General features: G+C 44.5%; 1 protein-coding gene across 1 annotated transcript; it reads right to left on the reverse strand.

Moving 5' to 3' along the window:
- Positions 1 to 7,983: 7,983 nt before the first annotated feature.
- TMDD1 (transmembrane and death domain 1) lies at positions 7,984 to 9,466 on the reverse strand. Its single transcript, XM_081319993.1, has one exon. The coding sequence runs from the start codon at positions 8,991 to 8,993 to the stop codon at positions 8,118 to 8,120; it is 876 nt and encodes a 291-aa protein (XP_081176119.1). The 5' UTR covers positions 8,994 to 9,466; the 3' UTR covers positions 7,984 to 8,117.
- Between the last annotated feature and the right edge of the window lie 10,691 nt (positions 9,467 to 20,157).

The following is a 20,157-nucleotide window of genomic DNA, read 5'->3' on the forward strand; positions in this document are numbered from 1 at the left end:
AGCACTCGGTCCAGAACAGAGCCCTGGGGCACCCCACTACACACTTCCCTCCATGTAGATGCAGTTCCATTGAGGACCACACACTGAGTACACCCAGTCAGCCAGCTATGAATCCATCTGGTGGTGATGCTGTCTAACCCACATTTTTCTATCTTATCTAGTAGAAGGTTGTGATCTATTTTATCAAATGCCTTACTGAAGTCCAAGTAAATTATATCCACAGCATTCCTCTGATCCACTAATTTTGTCACTTGGTCAAAGAGTGCAAAAAGATTTGTCTGGCATGATCTGTTTTTGACAAGCCCATGTTGACTTTTAGTAATGACTTTGTTTGCCTCTAGGTGCTGATTCGTTGTTTGATTATCTTTTCCAGAATCTTCCCAGGTATTGAGGTCAGGCTGATAGGTCTGTAATTTCCTGGATCCATTTTTCTCCCTTTTTTGAAGATGGATCTACATCAGCTCTTTTCCAGTCCTCTGGTAGTTCCTCAGTGCTCCAGGATCTTTGAAAAATATAGTTCAGTGGTTCTGAGATCACGTCTTCCAGTTCCTTGAGAACTTTGGGGTGTAATCCATCTGGTCCGGGTGACTTGAACTCGTCTATATAGGAGATCGGATTATAGATTAAAGGAAGAACTATGGAATGCTTGTTGTTGTTGTTAGTTGCGAAGTCGTGTCCGACCCATCGCGACCCTATGGACAATGTTCCTCCAGGCCTTCCTGTCCTCTACCATCTTCTGGAGTCCATCTAAGCTCACGCCTACTGCTTCAGTAACTCCATCCAGCCACCTCATTCTCTGTCGTCCCCTTCTTCTATTGCCCTCAATCTTTCCCAGCATGAGGCTCTTCTCCAGTGAGTCCTTCCTTCTCATTAGGTGGCCAAAGTATTTGAGTTTTAGCTTCAGGATCTGGCCTTCTAAAGAGCAGTCAGGGTTGATCTCCTCTAGGACTGACCGGTTTGATCGCCTTGCAGTCCAAGGAACTCGCAGGAGTCTTCTCCAGCACCATAGTTCAAAGGCTTCAATTCTTTGGCGCTCAGCCTTTCTTATGGTCCAGCTTTCACTGCCATACATTGCAACTGGGAAGACCATAGCCTTGACTATACGCACTTTTGTTGGCAGGGTGATGTCTCTGCTTTTTAGTGTGCTGTCTAGATTTGACATGGCTTTCCTCCCAAGGAGCAAGCGTCTTTTAATTTCTTGGCTACAGTCCCCATCTGCAGTGATCTTGGAGCCCAGGAAAATAAAATCTGTCACTACCTCCATTTCTTCCCCATCTATTTGCCAGGAATTGAGAGGGCCAGATGCCATGATCTTGGTTTTCTTAATGTTTAGTTTTAACCCAAGTTTTGCACTCTCCTTCTTCACCCGCAACAAGAGGCTCTTTAGTTCTTCTTCACTTTCTGCCATTAGAGTGGTATCATCTGCATATCTTAGGTTGTTGATGTTTCTTCCGGCAATCTTAATTCCAACTTTTGATTCATCTAGCCCTGCCTTTCTCATGATGTGCTCTGCATATAAGTTAAATAGGCAAGGCGACAGTATACAGCCTTGCCGGACTCCTTTCCCAATTTTGAACCAATCAGTGGTTCCGTGTCCAGTTCTCACTGTTGCTTCTTGGCCCGCATATAAATTTCTCAAGAGAATGCTAGAGCCAGTCAAACTCAAGAGTGTGAAGGTTGTCAGGAAGGAATTGATACTAGATTAACTTGATATCCTGATAAATGGGTCAGAAAAGAAAATTCAGGAAATGTATTCAGTGGAATTAAAGAAACCTTCCTTCTCATGCTGTTTGTGGAGATTTCCAGGTGGAGGGATTAATGACTCATATTATAATGATTCCTTCCTATTTAGTAAGGAAATGCCTTATTGCTTCATCACTGGCATAGCAATCCTTTCAAAGTCTTCCTTCACCGTGGTGCAGTTTCCTTGAATGGGTTTCACTGCCTTCAGATACGAGGCATTGTATCAAAAGAATGACAGAAGCAATGGAAACATTTGACTGAACTTGAAAATCTTGTAGGTGACTCTGAACATTTGTTACCATGTATTTATAGACGTCTGGTAAAGTATGACTCAGAAAGCAAACAGGTCAAGGACTGTATGATTAAATGGAAGCAGTTTGAAATCAGTAATAGAGATGCAGCAGGGAGAATTTCTATGGAAGAACCTTAAATTTACTCTCAGGATTATACTAGGAGAAAATTGGTATGTTTTATCACTGGCATATTATCCCACTTTTGACTATTAAGATGGATAATTTAACGTTTATTATTAGCAAGAAAGCATTCAGGTTCCTAGCTGGTAACCCATCCCAGTACTCCCAAAACAGCAGAAATAAATTGTGTCATTGAAGATTTTAGTATGCACCAGGGCTTTGCAACAAAGGATTCAAAGGCAACAAACTACTTCAGAACAGGTTGGGGTGTTTGCAGACCCTCGGTCTGCAGGTCCTTAAAGCAGCTATATCTTTTTCTAGGATCACGTGGAAGGTGGAAAAAGCGTATTTGGCTTAAAGAATTGTAGACAGGTGCCACGTGAGTACCTTCATGTGCTCTAAGATTCATTCTTTGCCTTCAGATCCAAAGGATTACGCAGCCCTAAGATGTAGAGCAAATTGTTGGTGAAAAGTGCAGCACTTCCTCTGTCAACCTTTTGATGCCTCACGGTCCCCCTTCTAATAACTTTGCAAATTCACATCCCGACTCATGAGCAGAAGTCCCAAGTCCTCCTCACTCAACAGAGAGTGAACTCTTTTGCAGCTATTGATCACCTGATCTTTTAGGGCTTTTGCCATTATGAATTAAAGGGCCAATTGCCCACTTGTTTCCCCCAGCAGTCCTTATCTATCCTGTACTGCAGCGATCCCCAACCTTTCTGGTTTTGTGGACCGGTTGGGAGAGGATAGGGGGTGGTTCTGTGCAAGAGGCGATCAAGCACATAAGTGGTTTTGGGCGCACACCCACCACTTCTGTGACCCAGTTTCAAATGGGCTATGGCAGGGTACTGGGCCACAGCACAGGCTTTGGGGACCCCCTACTCTACTGCCTCTGTTCTGATTTATGCCAGATGATATTGCCAGTGTACCAATCCCAATTGGCAAGGGGACTGATATCTTTCTTTTGTCCTATTTTAGCAGGCTAAATAATATGCTTCTGTTTTTTTAATATTCTGTCAATGTCCGCCAGCTCATACTTTAAGGCAGCGGCCCCCAAACTTTCCGGCTCCATGGACTGGAGCGAGCAGCAGTGGGGGTGGCAGCAGTGGGGGGAAAAGGGCTGGCTTTGCACACACAACCTAATCCTACGCGTGCACAAATGATGCTTTGCACTCTAGCCCACCACTTGCGCAGCTTGGTACCGCTCCACGCCCTGGGTCTTGGGGACCCCTGCTTTAAGGGGTCTTGTAAACTTACCCAAATAAATGTGGAGCATAGTATAAACTGCATTTATGGGGGGGGGGTTTAGTAGTTGATCAATTGCAACTTAGTACAGGTAGTCTTTGACTTTCTGTTGCTAAGTGAGAAGTTTGTTAAATGAGTTTTGCTTCATTTTATGACCTTTTTTGCAGTCAAGTTAGTAACATGGCTATTAAGTGAATCTGGCTTCCCCACTGATATTGCTTCTAAGAAGGTTGGTCACATGACCCTAGGATACTGAAACCATCATAAATATGAGTCAATTGCCAATCATCTGAATTTTGATCATGTGACTATAGGGATGCTGCAATGGTCGTAAGTGTGAAAAATGGTCGTCACTTTTTTCAGTGCCGTTGTAACTTCAAATGGTCATTAAATGAACTGTTGTAAATCGAGGACTACCTGTAACGTAATGTTAATAGCTAAATATCTTTAATACTTAATGCATTTCTAGTAGCCCTGACTCACTTAGCTAATGGGAAGCATCCTAAAAGTTCTAGATCCATCAGAAATTAAGAGTCTAAGACCCCCATTTTTGAAATAGAGCGTTAGAAAACAAAAAGTTTCAAGAACTTCACTTTATTATGGCTTTCAATCCCATGTCTATTTGAAGTTGGAGGCCACATTGTCTAGTTAGGTGGTTGAGAGTAACCATGCAAAAATGGAGGAGCAATCGAGTGCAAAAAATGCTCACAATTTGTGATCGCTCTCCCCCCCCCCCGTCCACTTTCTACCCTGTTTTTCCCTGGAATGTTAAGAGGGTAGATCTCCTGGATTGTAGCTGCACAACATCACAGGCAAAAAAAATTACCTCTTTTTTTGCTGGGGCAGATCCACTTCTGAGAGGTTACACAACGGGAAAAAGCTGGAAATCTGTGTTTGGCCAATTAAGATTGCAGTCATAGCACTTGCACAATAGGAATGAATAAAGCAGGTATTTGATTTTTTTTTATTGTTTGCAAAACCCTAGAGTTCTATGAATGATTACAGGGTAAAAATGTTCACTTGAACACAGCCAATTTTCTATCTCCAAAGCTCTTGATCAGGGGTTGTGAGATTTTTTTTTTTAAAGCTAACTAATAAGTTCAGCAGTCTGAAAAAAAACAAGTAAAACCTCTGGAATAAATTGAAACCACTCAATTTAATGAGTCAGTGGTGGCTTTAAGCTGCGTACTTTGGAAACTGAATTATGTGCTGAAAGAGAGAAGAATCAACAATCTTGTTTATTTTTACAAACCCAGGTGTACAGCAACGTCCCTGTTTGCTTTGAAAAAAATCAACAATCATATCCAAGTAATGAAAAGCGGTGAGACAGGATGCCTGCTTAAGAACAAATAATATTCAGCCTTTCCTCCTTGTGTAATCTACCGGTACTATAATTCATCAAGGTACCTCCATAGGCATGGGTGCCCTGTGATTTAATTTATTGATTATTTACATTTTAATCTACAGATTTCTGAACTACCCTTGATGTGAGTGGATGTTCAAAGTGGCTATTAAAAAATGGAGAGGCATTTCAGTCTGAGATTTTGGTTGCTTCAATAGTTAGAAGAGTTTAACTACAGGGTTCAACAGTTTACCCAGCAAAAATTGGTTCTCCCATGCACTGATGACATCATCTACCCTGATAATGAAATGTCTGCAGCAAAAGAACCAAGTTCAGAGAACACTAAGAACCCAACCATTTTAGATGTGCTACTAACTAGTACTTTGGGGGTGAAGGTTGGTGAGAAGGGGGCCAGTCTGCAGCTGATGAGAATCCTGGAGGAAGCAGATTATCTAGACCAGGGGTAGGCAACCTTGGCTCTTTTATGACTCGTGGACTTCAACTCCCAGAATTGCTGGCTCAGGAATTCTGGGAGTTGAAGTCCACGAGTCATAAAAGAGCCAAGGTTGCCTACCCCTGACCTAGACCTATTTCAGTCAAGATTCGGGCTAGGATTTAGTGCTGAGAAAGTTCTGTTTGTGCTTGTGGACGGTAGTAGTCCACCCATCCTTGTGCTTCTTGACCTCTCGGCAGCTTTTGATACCATTGACCAATGTGTCCTCCAGAACTGGTTCTATGAGTTGGGAGATTGAGGACACCGTTTTATGATGGTCTCCTCCTTTTCTCCAGGGCCAGCTCCATTCAGTGTTCATTGGCAGGCGGGAGAGAGCAGAATGGGGCAACAGAGTTGGCTGCAGCAGGTTGTCCTAGACCCGGGAGAGTGGTCCTCCACCAGCTTGGGATTCTGTATAATCAGCATCCTGATAAAACCCAATTATATATTTTGACTCTGGGCTGCCAAGTGAGGCTCTGGAAATTCTGGCCAGGTGCCTGGAGGCTGTGCAGGTTTGGATGGGGAGAAGCTCCATCCCGATTCTACCAAGAATGAGTGGCTGTGGGTGTTTAGACTGCCCAGATCTGAAGATATTCCAGCTTGGACTTTGGATGAGGTTGCACTTCCCCATTCAAAGATGATGTGTAATTTGGGAATCTTCCTGGACTTACATCTGTTGCTTGATGAGCAGGTAGCAACTGTGGTCAGACAGGCTTTTGCCCAGCTTCATGTGGTACTAATTGCCCCCTTCCAAGAACAGGTGCCCTTCAGATAGTCATTCAAGCCCTAGGGACCTGATTTAACTACTGGAACACACTCTACATGGGCTGCCCTTGAAGACCATCTCTGAAGCTTCAACTGACCCTGAATACACCAGTGAAGGATAATTCAATTGATTAAAAATTGCCATCTGTAGAGGTCCCAGAAGTATGCCTTCTCTGGAGCAGTGTCTGCCCTCTGGAATGAGGTTTTTCACAAAATTCAAACTGCTCCTACCCTACTGGTATTTCAAAGGACCCTAAAGACCTGGCTCTTCACCCAGGCCTTTGGCAAGAAGAACTGATGCCTCTTTCTCTTTCTTTCTTTCTTTCTTTCTTTCTTTCTTTCTTTCTTTCTTTCTTTCTTTCTTTCTTTCTTTCTTTCTTTTTCTTTCTTTCTTTCTTTCTTTCTCTTTTTTTTCTTTCTTCTTTGGGTTTGTTTTCTTTGCCTTTGTTGTCCATGCCACATTTGTTTAACTATTTTTAAAATTATCTTAATTAACAGCCATTAAATGAGAAGGAAGCATGCCTACAAAGCGAAGTGGCACTCTTTGATGAGTTTCCAACAGTGGCACTTACTCCACGTAGACCTAAAAAGCAAGCATGCTTAGAAAATAAAACTAGAAGTTAGCAGCCTACAAGTGTTTGATTGGGAAGTGATCCCAAAGGTCCACAAAAAAGCCAGGGGATTAAAATTGGGGGGGAGAGGGGGGAGGAGGAGGAAGAGTTATCTCTCCACTGTATCTTCCAGTATGTAACTGCCAACTGACCATTTTGTGAGCATGCCCACAACCTGTTTTTAAAATTTCAAATCTGCTGGCTCAAAAAATGAGGGAATTGCAAAGAAATCTTAACTGCCTGTTAAAGGCCACAGGGTAGTAGAAGGTATTCAAGAGAGGAAATTAAAGATTAGGTTGGGGTTGAGCAAGCCTACCAAAATGATATATGCTTAGGAGCCTCCCTGAAGTTCAGCCAATAGTTTTTGCACTTCAAAGAGGATTGCATAAGAAACACAATTATTGTAGCAGAACAAGCTTCTTAGAGGGACAAATGGAGCCCTCATTGACCAATATGGCAGCCTCATTGACCAATATGGCAGCATGAGAACCAACGAAATACAATTATGTCAGGGTTTTTGCTTCTACTATGAGTATCTTCCTGGGAGGGGCGGTGGAATCTGCTTGATAGAATTTTTTTCACACAGATCTTACATAAATATTTGACTAATGTACTTAGAGACACTAGCAGGATTGCAATGTACTGGGAAATCTCTTCACTGCACATTTGTAGTGTTTGCTTTTCATAGCAACTTGGTGATGGAGTGGGGGCAGAGTATCAGCCACTTGCAGTAACTACTATGTATAGAATGCTGCTTTTCATCCTTAGCAACTTTAAAATGCCTGGACTTCAATTCCCAGATCTTCAATTTCAAATCCTCAGCTGGCTGGGGAATTCTGGGAATAGAAGTCCACAGATTTTAACGTTGCTAAGGTCGAGAATCGCTGATATGGAAGAGTGAGAGAGAGAGAGAGCAGTTTTGGCTTTAATGGAGCGACCAGCGGGGGGATGTTCGCTGATGCACCCCTAAAAAAGGATTACAGTTGCATATGCTAAAATCCCCCAGTCTAAAGCTTCTAGGTCAGGGGTAGGCAACCTCGGCTCTTTTATGACTCATGGACTTCAACTCCCAGAATTCCTGACTCAGCATAGCTGACTCAGGAATTCTGGGAGTTGAAGTCCATGAGTCATAAAAGAGCCGAGGTTGCCTACCCCTGTTCTAGGTCTACCGGCGTCCTGCCCACCTTTGCATCTGAGGCGAAAACCGGAGACTGGTAAGCGACTGATACAGGCAAGATAGGATCAAAGCCAAGGAGCCTTTCACCCCTCTGCTCTCCATGCTGCAGTGGTGAGGAAGCCCCCCCCCCTGAAAGGAGAAGGGGGAAATCCCTCAAGCGGAGGAAGGAACTGCCCACACCTGGCGCCCAAGGAGGGCCGATGGCGTGCCTCAACCTGGGAATCGTACGCCGACGCGAAGAGAACTCAAAATTTATGCAAAATAAACGAGCCGCCTTTATTGTCTCCACTCTTCAGAAGAGACGCCGCCGGCTTTGCCTGGCTGCGCTTTAACGGAAGGTGTCTTCGGCTTCCTCTGCCTCGTCCCCCGTCTCCCCGCCATAGCTTTCAAGGTGCTGAACCGAGTAGTAGACGCCTCCGCGGCCGGTGGGAGGCGGCCGTAAGATCATCGCCGGCGGAGGCGCGTTGGTAGACGGCGCGGAGCCGGGGCTGCCTTCGTTCAGGATCCAGACGAAAGAGTAGAGCGCCAGCGCCACCAGGACGAAGGACGTCAGGAAGCCGCTGAGGACCCCCGTCGCCAGAGGCGTGGCCCATTCAAAGAGGCTCCGGTTGTAGGGCGGCCGCCTTTTCCGCTCGACGAGCAGCTCCAGGCCCTCCCACTCGCCCTGCTCGAGCGGCGCGGCGGAGGCCCGGCCCTCGCGCCTCTGCCGGCCTTGCGCGCTCCCTTCCGGACTCTCGTCCAGGAGCAGCGAGGAGGTCAGGTGCTTCACCGTCTCGTGGTACTCCTCCACGTTCTTCTTGATCTCCAAGTTCTTGTCCTGATTGAGGTTCTTGCCCAGCTCTAGCGAGACGTCGGCGCGGCCGATCAGCTGGAGCGCCCGGGACAAGCGATCCCAGTACATGGCGTCGCCCTCCGTCTCCAGCCAGCGCTGCAGGGTCTCTTGGCACTGGGCGGTGGTGGTGATGATGTCCCGGCGCCTTCGTCGCCGGCCCAGGGGGTTGTTCTTCTCGGAGAGGCGCTCCAGCTCGTCCTTCACGTTCTCCTCGGGGCCCAGGAGTTTGAGGTGGAAGGCCTGGCATTCCTCCGGGGACAAGAGCTCCGAGATGCGAGCCATCATGTGGGCCCCAATGTCGTCGGCCACCGTGTCATCGCATAAGGCGGGCAGGGCTAGCAAGGAAAGAGCTAGACCGAGCGGAGGCCACATTCAGAAGGCTCTGAAAAGCGGGAGGTTGAGAATGGAAGTACAGCCTTAAGTTTGCCCGCACGGACAGCTGCCTGGCCTTCCTCCCAGCCTGACCCTCTGGCATTAGCTCTCATGGCACCAGAACCCCAACGTGCTTCAAGCAGCAAGAGAGAAGAGTACCTCTGAGTCTACACAGACTGCCATTTCTAGCTTGCGTGTTAAAAGGTGGCTTGAGTTGATATTTGACAGATATCCAGCTATCTGTCATATAATGCAATACATGTCATGCAGAATGAAGAGAGCATTTATAAAGTTCTCTCAACATGCGCAGCCATTTATCTGACTTTTCTTTTTCAATGACAGAATTATTCCTGATTGGCTACATGTGTATTTAATGTAATGAGGAGAGGATAACATTAATTTGCTTCTCTGTTTTGGGCATAATCTTTCAGAAATCCGGTTACATTTAATGAGACTCCCTCCCCCCACCCCCAGCATATTTACATAGGACAGGGGTCTGCAACCTTGACAACTTTAAGACTTGTGGATTTCAGCTCCTAGAATTCCTATGCTGGCTGAGGAATTCTGGGAGCTGAAATCCACAAATCTTAAAGTTGTCAAGGTTGCAGACCCCTGACATAAGAATACAGGTTACTGGCAGGGGGCAGCATCTAGCTGAACTTGGTTAAACTTGTTGGAAAGTTGCAACTATACTATCTCTGCCTATGAAAGCCGGATTGAATATGTTAGCTCAGGGAATCTATTTCCTATCCTCGCTAGTTCGAATGTATGCATTAACACAAAGTGGGAAAAATACAAATGTGCCCAAACCTATCTGGAAACGTAACACTATCCAGTGTTGTCCTACAAGTGTGGAATAACTTAGGGTAGTTTGGTGACAAAAGAATGGCACTCTGTTCATGGCCAAAGGAAAGAAATGTCCTAAACTATGAGGAAACGTGACTAAACAGGAACCCTTGTTTGGTCTGCAATATCCTCCTTTGCTTGTAACCTTCCTCAGATGCCCTGGCTGTATTCTCACCCCTCAAAAGGCGCTCGTGACCTCCCGTTTAGACTACTGCAACGCTCTCTACATGGGGCTGCCCTTGAGGACCACTCGGAGGCTTCAGCTGGTGCAGAATGCGGCCGCGCGAGTTGTGATGGGGGTCTCCCGATACTCCCATGTAACACCTCTACTCCGCGAGCTGCGTTGGCTTCCGGTTGCCCTCCGGGTGAGATTCAAGGTGCTGGTGATGACCTATAAAGCCCTAAATGGCTTGGGTCCGGGATATCTGAGGGAACACCTGCTGCCGGCATCAAGTTCCCTTCGTCCAGTGCGCTCCCACAGGGAGGGTCTTCTCAGGGTGCCACCGGTAAGAGATTGCCGGCGGACGACACCCAGGGATAGGGCCTTCTCAGTGGGGGCGCCTGCCCTTTGGAACCAGCTGCCAGTGGAGCTGAGGACTGCCCCCGACCTCCGTTCATTCCGCCGGGGCCTGAAGACCTGGCTCTTCGAGCTCTCTGGCCCAGGCTGAGGATTAATCTTATTTTAACTGGGGTTTTATTTAGACAGGGACACATATAATTTTTTTAAACTTGTTTTTAACTTTTGTATCTTGGTTTTAATTACCCTGTAAACCGCCCTGAGTCCTTCGGGAAAGGGCGGTATATAAATGTAATAAATAAATAAATAAATAAATAAATAAATAAATAAAATGTGCTGAGCCTAATTTGAGAGCCATGTGTCGTACAAACCTAGTCTGCAGTTAGTTAACGGTTTGATGTATTGTGCTAATCCAGATACAGGTAGTTCTTGAGTTACGACCTCAACTGAGCCCAAAACTTATGTTGCTAAGTGAAATATTTGTTAAGTATGTTTGCCCCAGTTTACGACCTTTCTTGCCACAGCTGTTAAGCATTGCATTTGTTAAGTTAGTAACATTTAAGTGAATCTGGATTCCACATTCGCTTGTCAGAAGGTCGCAAAAACAGATCACGTGGCCCCAGGGCACGGCAACCATCATAAATATGAACCAGTTGCCAAGCATCTGAATTTTGATCCTGTGACCATAGGGTTGCTGCAATGGTCGTAAGTGTGAAGAATGCTTGTAAGTCACTTTTTTCAGTGCCATTGTAACTTTGAACGGTCACTAAATGAACTTTTGTAAGTTGAGGACTGCCTGTAATGGATTTAATTGAAGAAATCATAGTGCAGTTAACTATAGAGGATGTGAACTACAACTAATGTGTCTCCTCAATTTTCTAGCATTCCCTAAAATAACTCCCTGAGATGTCCACCAATTCAATAATGTACAGATTTTACAATCTGTTTAGATCACGGGAAATGATCAAGTTGAGGCTCCAAAGCAACAAAAATACCAGAAATTAAAATAATAATCTAAACCCAGGGGTGTCAAACTCTCAACGTCACGTCACATGTCACAACATATCATGACTTTTTTCCATTGCTGGCAATGGGGTGGGCGCAGTTTCGCCATGACGCATCCAGCCTATGGGCCAGCAGTTTGACACCCTAGATCTAACCCAGTCTGCATGATTTGAAGGGAGTTCAGTTCCAAAACATTAGGAGGACTTCAGGTTGGGAAAAGCTGCCCTACATGTAGGAACAAATATTGACAGTTACCTGAACTGACTTCCAGAACAAGAGGCATTTCTTGAACTAGTTTAGAGCTTTTTTCTGTTGGAATCTTAAAACCTTGAGTGTATGATGTCATAGAAAGAGCCAGCAAAAGGTTCTGCTTCCATTCCCCCTCTCTGGAGAAGGTCTGGTTCATGGGATCCTGTAATCATGTGTATCAGGGGTGTCAAACTCAATTTCATTGAGGGCCACATCAGCACTGCGGTTGCCCTCAAGGGGCCGGGTGGGTATGGCCTGGATGGGCGTGGCCTACTGGGTGGGCGTGGCCAGCTCTACATCGTTCGCATCAAGGGTGCCTATGAGGGCCTTGTTGTGATTCAGGGTCAGCCTGTGGGTTCGGCAGTTGGGTCGGATGACTCAGAGGAGGAGGAGGGGGGTGTTGAAGACCTTGCTGAGGGGGTTGAAGATCTTGCTGATGAGAGCCCTCAGCCAGGCCCCTCCCACTTGGTCACCACGGAGACCCAGCTGTGTGAGCCTGACAGCATGGATGAAGATGACCCACAGCTGGCCCTGTTCAAGGACGCCCGACGCAGGAGGCAGTCAATTAGGAGTAAACAGAGGAAGGCAATGGGGCTTCTCAGAAGGAGGCAGAGAGAAGCCACGCCCTGAACTCTATATAAGGGGAATGTGTGGGGAGGGCTGGTTTGCTGAAGGCAACTGCTTGGATAGTTCGTGTTTCTTAAAGCTCCTGTTTCTTGGTTCGTGTCTTGTTTGTTTTTGTAGCTATAAATTTGGCAGGCGTAATTCCAGCCTCTTGCCTTATTGTAAAAGGGGTTGTCCCTGCCTTTTCTGCAGGGCCGGTAGCAGGCTGGTACAGAACAGGCCTGGGCAGGAGTGGGACAGATCTGAGGGTCTCTGGCAGAAGGAGGGTCTCTGGGCCAGGGCCAAGGCAGTGGGGGCCGTTCCCTCACTGTTTCCAGGATGGCTTTGCGGGCCGGATCTGGCCCCTGGGCCTTGTGTTTGACATGTCTGATGTGTATGAAGCAACTCTCCAGATTCACTGATCAGCTTTCCCCCAACATAGGGGATCTATGAGATAGCAGGGATCTATGAGATAGCCACTGGTTGAAACAGAAGATGGTCCCTGCTCCATTGAGCAATCCTTATTGCTATGGGGTAGTAAAGTCTGTCCCCTTCTCTTACCTGCTTCGGGGGGGGGGAGGGAGGAAGAAGGGGAAACAGCCAGGTATCAAGTACAGGGAGGAATTGTGTGGTAAGGAGAATTTTACACACCCACCAACCATTAGCTGTTTTCCAGGATACTTTGAAATATTGCTGAACTAAAAAAAAGACTTCAAAATATATGTTTTAAAAAACTTTTATTTTTAAAAAGCTAAAATAATATTAACCAGCTCAGGTAGCTGCTGAGATCATCGGAACCAGGTTGACTAACCATTTGCCCTGAGAGTTCCTTCCCATTTTCTGTCACAACCATCTTCCCTTCCTATTGGCCATTGCTTCAAGCTGTGGACTCTCCCAAAGGAATCAGCAACAGCAGACGGATGCCACAGATGGAAGCTTGTTCCAGAAAGAGCCACAGCCACCTGCCCCCCCCACTTTACCAGCTATCCTCACCACAACTGCCCTTGTTCAGAAATGTGTGGTAGGCATAAGAGGAACGGAGTTTGAAGGAACACTGTTTTTCCAGGGCCCAAAGCGGAATGGCCCTGCAAAACAAGATGGAGCCCAAATTAGTCTCTATGTTCAAGACTGCAGTCTAAATTAGCCAATAGGGTCTCATCCTCTGTGGATCATCTGACTGTGTTAACAGCTAAATGGCTAAGGCTGACTTTAAGATGCCTCAGGGATGGGTTGGGGAAAAGAGGAAGGCAGCCTCATGAGGACATGGCAGGAAAAAAGGAGGTTGCTAAGGCTTGTTCATAATGTGGCAAAGTGCAAGTGAGGAAAGCCAGCTATTTTTGCATCTTGTAGCTCTGGATCAGCAGATGGCAGCATAACTCCAAGGATTAAAACTTGAAAGAGATTGATCAATTGCCTTCACTTTCACTCAAGGACATCCAAAAACTTGGCTTCTGGCCCTGAATTAGTGCTCTTTGTAAAAGATATCCCCCTTTTAATACAGAACTGGAATATGATGGTCTTCAGAGCAAGCCTTAATAGGTGACAAGTGGCAATTCCGTGCTTTCATCATACTAGCTCAAAAGGTAGGTTAAAATTACCAGCTCCCTCCTTTTAAAATTAGCATTATTCAACCAGACTGTTTAAGAGACAAAAGCAGAAAAATGAGTTGTTTTTTTATTGGCTGAACTGCTGTATGTCAGGTTGTTATGAAAAGCACAGAAATGGGATTGTTTTAAAGTAAAGTATAAAGTGTTGACTATCTCATAAGACTTTTTTTCTGTTATGTGTGTTATTTTTGACAGTCATCAAGGCTAAATTATGGACTTGCTGTTGTAAGGATGGACTGATCTTTCCAATAAAAAAGTTTTATTTGGTCCCCTTGTAGCTTGCCTTTTGGCAAGTTGCTAGGATTTCCTATGGACATGTTTAAGTGCTGTCTTAAAATTAGAAATCTGTCAATTGCCTATTACTATTTTTAAACACAGTATTTAAGGGGTGGCTAAAAGCCACTGCTTTTTACTGTTACCTAATAAAAGAGTAAGTTATAGGAGAAACTGTCACAGTCCATTTTTTTTAAACAAAGAGATTTGTGCTGGCAACACAAGTCCAGCTCAGTGGTTTTAACAATATTTTCAATTTTTAAAACAACTTTCACTAATGTAAGGTCATCCAGATGGGTTGCCTAATATGTGTGCCAGGAGATATATATTCCTGATGGTATTACATGACAAGGGGCTCTTTAGAGTAAGGGACTTATGCCTCTGAAATATAAATAATCATGTGAGATAAGATGAAAAGGAATTCTTACAGTCTCTATCCACCCCACTGGTCTTCTTTGCTTCTGGGTTATGACCGTCCCCTTTAATGTATATAGGTGCACAGTGGCCTTCTTCAAATTGGAGCCTTCCAGATGTGTTGGATTACAGTTCCCCTCATCAATCAGGCAACATGGATTTGTTTTCTGGGGATGATGGGCATTATAGTCACTGGAGTGGTGCAGGGCAGCAGGTTCGGAAAGGCCAGCACATAAGAGACTAGCTCTCACTACGTGCTTGCTACAGATTGGAATAAGCTCCCCTAGGATTCCTGCATTTGCACATAAGCACGCAGCCTGCTCCTAAAATACTTGGATTTTCATCTCTGTCCTGCAGTTTTTGAAAATTCAGATTTGCCTCCTTTCCCTAATTGTGCCTTGGGACAACTCGCTTCTGGAAAAGTCTGGCGAATAACTAGAAGAAAACACCTTTTTCCCTAAAACCTCCCACAGGCCCATTAGAAATGCACAGTGGTTTCATTGTTCCCCATTAGGAATACCCCTAACCCACCGCCCCTCCCCAACTCCCCCTTAAAAAAAAAAGCTACTGCCTAGCTGTGGAATGAAAACAAATCATCCACAGTTGGCGACTGAGCAGGAGGCCCACAAAGGGCGTTCCTCATTCTTACATTCATTGATTCCAGGGGGCTGAAAATACCATTTTCAAAGCTGCTTCTCTTGACTTTCTGGACCAAGAAAACATGCTCTGTCCTTAACTGCAGTTAGAGGAGGAGATCCTTCTTTTGGACGTACCCACTTTTGGAAATGGCTTCTCCTCCTGCAAACAATGTGGATAATTTCCAGAGGGACAATTGAGGGTCGAATCTTGAAGGCAAATGCATGTATTAAGACAGTAGGCTTTTGGGATTTATAGTCTGCTTGTCAGATACACTGGAATACACACACACACACACACACACACAGAGAGAGAGAGAGAGAGAGAGAGAGAGAGAGAGAGAGAGAGAGAGAGAGAGAGAGAGAGAGAGAGAGAGAGCTGGGATAGACAAATAGCAAATAGTGCAGGGAATACAAAAGAATGAAAGATGTGCAAGAAGTACATAATCATCGCCTGTTGATAGATGCCATTAAAACAGTTCTTGAATGCAAAACAGAGATTTGTGTATTGGAAAACTGAGTAATGTGTGGTAGTATTGAGAATAGAAACCTTAGGGAACAGTGTAAACCTTCATTCCAGCTGTGTTCTTTCACAGTGAGACTCTTTCCTCAAAGGACGGATAAATAGTGTGGCAAATTGACAACAGGTTTTGTCATTAGCAGTTGGATCCAGACTTTGCAGATCTCCTCAAGTTGGCAAATAGTTTTTAGTTGTTGAAAGCTCTCGAAGGATCCACGTTTTGAATTCTCTTAATGCCCATGCTAGGAGATGCACAGCTTTCAGAAATGGGAATATATTTTGTGAGCCAAGAGAATGTATTCCTACAGGACTAGGTATCTGGATGGCATAGAGACGCATGTCATGGGAGGAAAGCAGAAACAGCTATTCACTACTCTAGGCCCAAGGCAGCAGCCAAGTGAAAGCTACACTGCTTCAGATTGCAGGTAGGGATGATGTGGTTTTAAACACTCTTCACATAAAACGTGGCTCGCCTACCAGAGACTCAGAATTGCTCCCCTATTCTGCCTGCTGTTGCAGTTGTGTTGGTTCAGAATTCCGTCATCTCCTTCTGTGTAATCAAGGTTACTTTTAGCATCTGGCTGAACTGAGGCTGCTCATGGTTTATAAACTGTAGCAGCTGGGTTCAAACAATCTTACCACAAAAATCAAGGGAATTGCCAGAAAGCAAAATGGACTATTACAAGGATATATGGCTGCTGCCTTCAAAGAGCAATGTCTCTACCATAACACCTGATTAAATGACATTTTCTTGCCCTCGTGCCAATCCACTGGAGGTTATTGTCAAGGGACGAGGATAAATGAAGCACTCAAAGCAGGTGGGCCTAGGAGCCTCATGATCTCAGTGCTTGGAGATACAAATTCACCAATCCTGATCAAATGCTACTTTTTCTTCGTGAGGTTATGATAAGGACTGCACAACATTTTCAAGGAAAACAAGCATTTCCAATGGTCTCACTGACCCAATCCTTGAATTCAGGGAGGTTTGTTTAAATCACCTTGAGAGGTAATGCCACCAGGGGGCAGCATTAGCAGCATCCTTCCACCTCCTCTCTATTCACAGTGAGCACTGCAGTGAATGCCAAGGCCTTCTTTGCCCCATCAGGTCAGAATACATCTGAAAAGGCTATAAAAAAGAACGGAACAACAGAACAGAATAACAGAGTTGGAAGGGACCTTGGAGGTCAGCTAGTCAAACCCTCTGCTCAAGCAGGAAAACCTATACCATTCAAGATAAACAGCTGTCCAATCTCTTCTTAAAAACGTCCAGTGATGCAGCACCCACAACTTTTGAAAGCAAACCATTAATGGTTCTTATTGTCAGGAAATTTCTCCTTAGTTTTAGGTTGGATCTCTCTTTAATACATTTTCATATGTTACTTAAGGGACAGCCTCTCAAATATTGGAAGACTGCTGTTATGTCACCCCTAGTCCTTGTCTTCATTAGACTAGACCAGAGATGTCAAACTCACGAATGTATCAGGATGGTTTTGCCATTGCCGGCAGTGGGGTGGGTGCTGCTTCTGCATGACGCATCCGGCCTGCAGGCCTGCAGTTTGACACCCCTGGACTAGACATATCCAGTTCCTGCAACCATTCATTGTATCTTAGCTTTCAGATCACTGATCACCTTTGTTGCTCTCCTCTGCACTCTTTCTAGAGTCTCAACATCTTTTTTGTATTGTGGTGACCAAAACTTTATGTAATATTTCAAGTATTATCTTACCAAAGCAGTATATACCGTGAGTCTTCAACTTACGACCACAATTGTGTGTGTGTGGGGGGGTTGGGTTGGGAAATCTACTCTATCACTGGGATGAAGGAAGGGTATTACAAAAGCCTACTCAAAAGTTTTGAGTAGGTCAGCGAGTAAATATAAGAAACTTTCAGTAATTGGCTTTGGTAACAAAAAGGCTGGGCAGTCAGTTCAAATTATGAGTAGACCTCGACTTACAACCATTTGTTTAGCCGCTATTTGAAGTTAGCATTGAAAAAAAGTCACTTATGACTGGTCTTCACACTTATGTCTTTGCAGTATCCCCACAACCCATGTGATTAGAATCTTAACGCTTGGCCATACACAATGGTTGCAGTGTCCCAGAATCACATGACTTTCTGGCAAGCCAAGTCAATGAAGAAGCAGCAGGGAAGGTCCACATAGCCATCATATGATGTCTGGCTTCACTGAAATGATTCGTTTATAACAGGGGTCTTCAAACTTGGCCCTTTTATGACTTGTGGACTTCAACTCCCAGAATTCCTCAGCCAGCTTTGCTGGCTGAGGAATTCTGGGAGTTGAAGTCCACAAGTCATAAAAGGGCCAAGTTTGAAGACCCCTGGTTTATAACAACTGGAACAAAAAAGTTCACAGAGTCAGGTGCCTCACTTAAGTGATGCCTCACTTAAATGATTACACTGCTTAATTACGAATTTTCCCCTCCCAGTTGTGGTTGTAAGTCAAGGACTACCTGCATACCGCAGCTCAATTTTGAGTAACTGTTGGCCAGATCAAGTTTCTAGGCTGAGACCAGCCAAAGTGTGAGAAAGGCCACGTGAAAGGAGTTTCTGCCTAGGCTAGGTGATTTCTTAGTGGATTGAAAAATATCAAAACAGAGTTGAACAGCCCTTGTAAGAACATTACAACCTGTGTTTTTATTCTTCTAAATGGATTCATGCCTAAGTAGAGTATTGACAGTGAAATTCACCAAAGTTATCTGCCCTTCAGATCTAATTATTCACTAGAGTTACTTACAGGTAGTCCTCAACTTACGACCAGTCATTTAACAACCATTTTAAGTTATGACAGCCTCAGAAAAGGGAAAGCATACGAGTATTTGAAGTGAGAGGGAGCTTTAAGACTGCATGAAGACAACTTAGCCTCTATGGGAAGACGGGAGACAGTGCAAGGGCAGGTAAGGAAGAGTTTCTGTCAGCGGGAAAAGGCCCATTCCCAAGTTTCCCATTGTCCAGCACTTCTCTTAGAAAGCTAACCCTGCTGTGATTCTTCTTCATACATCCTGCCTAAGCTAGAAATAAATGGGCTTAACTGTAAAGAATCTAGGATCACCAGGCTGCAGGACTGGCTGAGGATCCCTGCCAATGCTGTGTATGGAATTGAGATTATGAGTTGTAGACCTGGCTTAGAAAGCTGGCTGAGTGACTTTCGGCCAGTCACTGTTTCTCAGCCCCAACCACTGTTGCTTTTGTAATACCCTTCCTTCAGCCCAGTGATAGAATAGATTTCCCATCCCCACCCCCACCCACCCCCGCCCCCAAGGCCCATACTCTCTGCCCCCGTGGCACAAGAGATAGAAAGATAATACAGTATTCTTCCATATTGCAGATTTTATATGACTTATTTTTCCCATTCTAACAGCAATCCCTGGACAATCAGACAGTTTCTATGTTGATTTTTCTGCTGGCTGATAAGGTCTTTTATACAAACGTACAACCTATAATGCTACAAAAGTATGTGCATGTGTCCATATAATGGAAGAAAAAAAATCCTGAAGAAAAGGCTAAAGTATAACAAAATAAATGGGCGATATGCAAAACTCATTTACTCATAACTGCTGTGATATTCAGGTTGTTTTGAAGTATTTCTTTACGCAAGAAAATGACAAAGTCTCCTATAACCTTTCTCAGCTCTATTACCGAGAAGATAATGGGCCCCAGAATGATTCTCATTAAAAACACAAATAATCAACACCTTTTCATTCCTTGTAATCTCTTTAATACTGTGAAATACTTTTCTTTTTTAAAATACAGTATTTTCTGAGGTAGACCATTACAGTTCAAACGCATTTCTTTTCAGACATTAATAAGACATGAATTAAATACTTTCATGTACAATATGTTGCAAAATGAGGTAGAAATGGTTACAGAGGATGTACAAAGTCAAAGACGATTTAGAAAAGGAAAAAAAAAAGCCCTCTTCAAAATTCCAGTACCACTTTTTGGAGGAAACAACAACAACAAAAAAGGACAAAATAAGCAATCTTCCTGAGGTATATTACATTGCTATCTAGGAGACAAGTTTGCAGTGAAGGCACTAAAATGATATGAAGAGACTGTGCCTGCTGCTATGACCAGTTCTTGTTATAAAAAAAACTGAACAATCTTTACTGTAGCGCTTCATATATCCAGGGCCATTAGAAGTTGCAGTTTGATGATGCCCGTCTGGACATTTATCTGGATTTGCTAACTAGCAGCTTCCCTTATCTCCTGCATTGGCTTTTATAGACTATTGCCACCCGATTCTATTTCTAGCGCTGCATTTAACGGAAGACCCTTCTGGATTGGGAGAATCCAAGTTTTAAGACCACATCCTTCATGCACACAGAATTCCGCCCAATCCTGTTGGGCTTCCTTGCTATCCTGCATTAAAGAGTGTGTGTGTTTGTGTGTGTGTGTGTGGGGGGGGGAAACAATCTAAGGATACAGCTGAGGTTTCTCTGTAGCTAGGTTTTGCCTAGGAACATGGAAAATGGCGGAC

This window comes from Vipera berus (genome assembly GCF_964194415.1).
Source record: "Vipera berus genome assembly, chromosome: 2".
NCBI lineage: Eukaryota > Metazoa > Chordata > Lepidosauria > Squamata > Viperidae > Vipera > Vipera berus.

What these genes read in the sequence shown, in the direction of transcription:
- TMDD1 (XM_081319993.1), bottom strand. Translation starts at nt 8,993, where the DNA reads ATGTGGCCTCCGCTCGGTCTAGCTCTTTCCTTGCTAGCCCTGCCCGCC.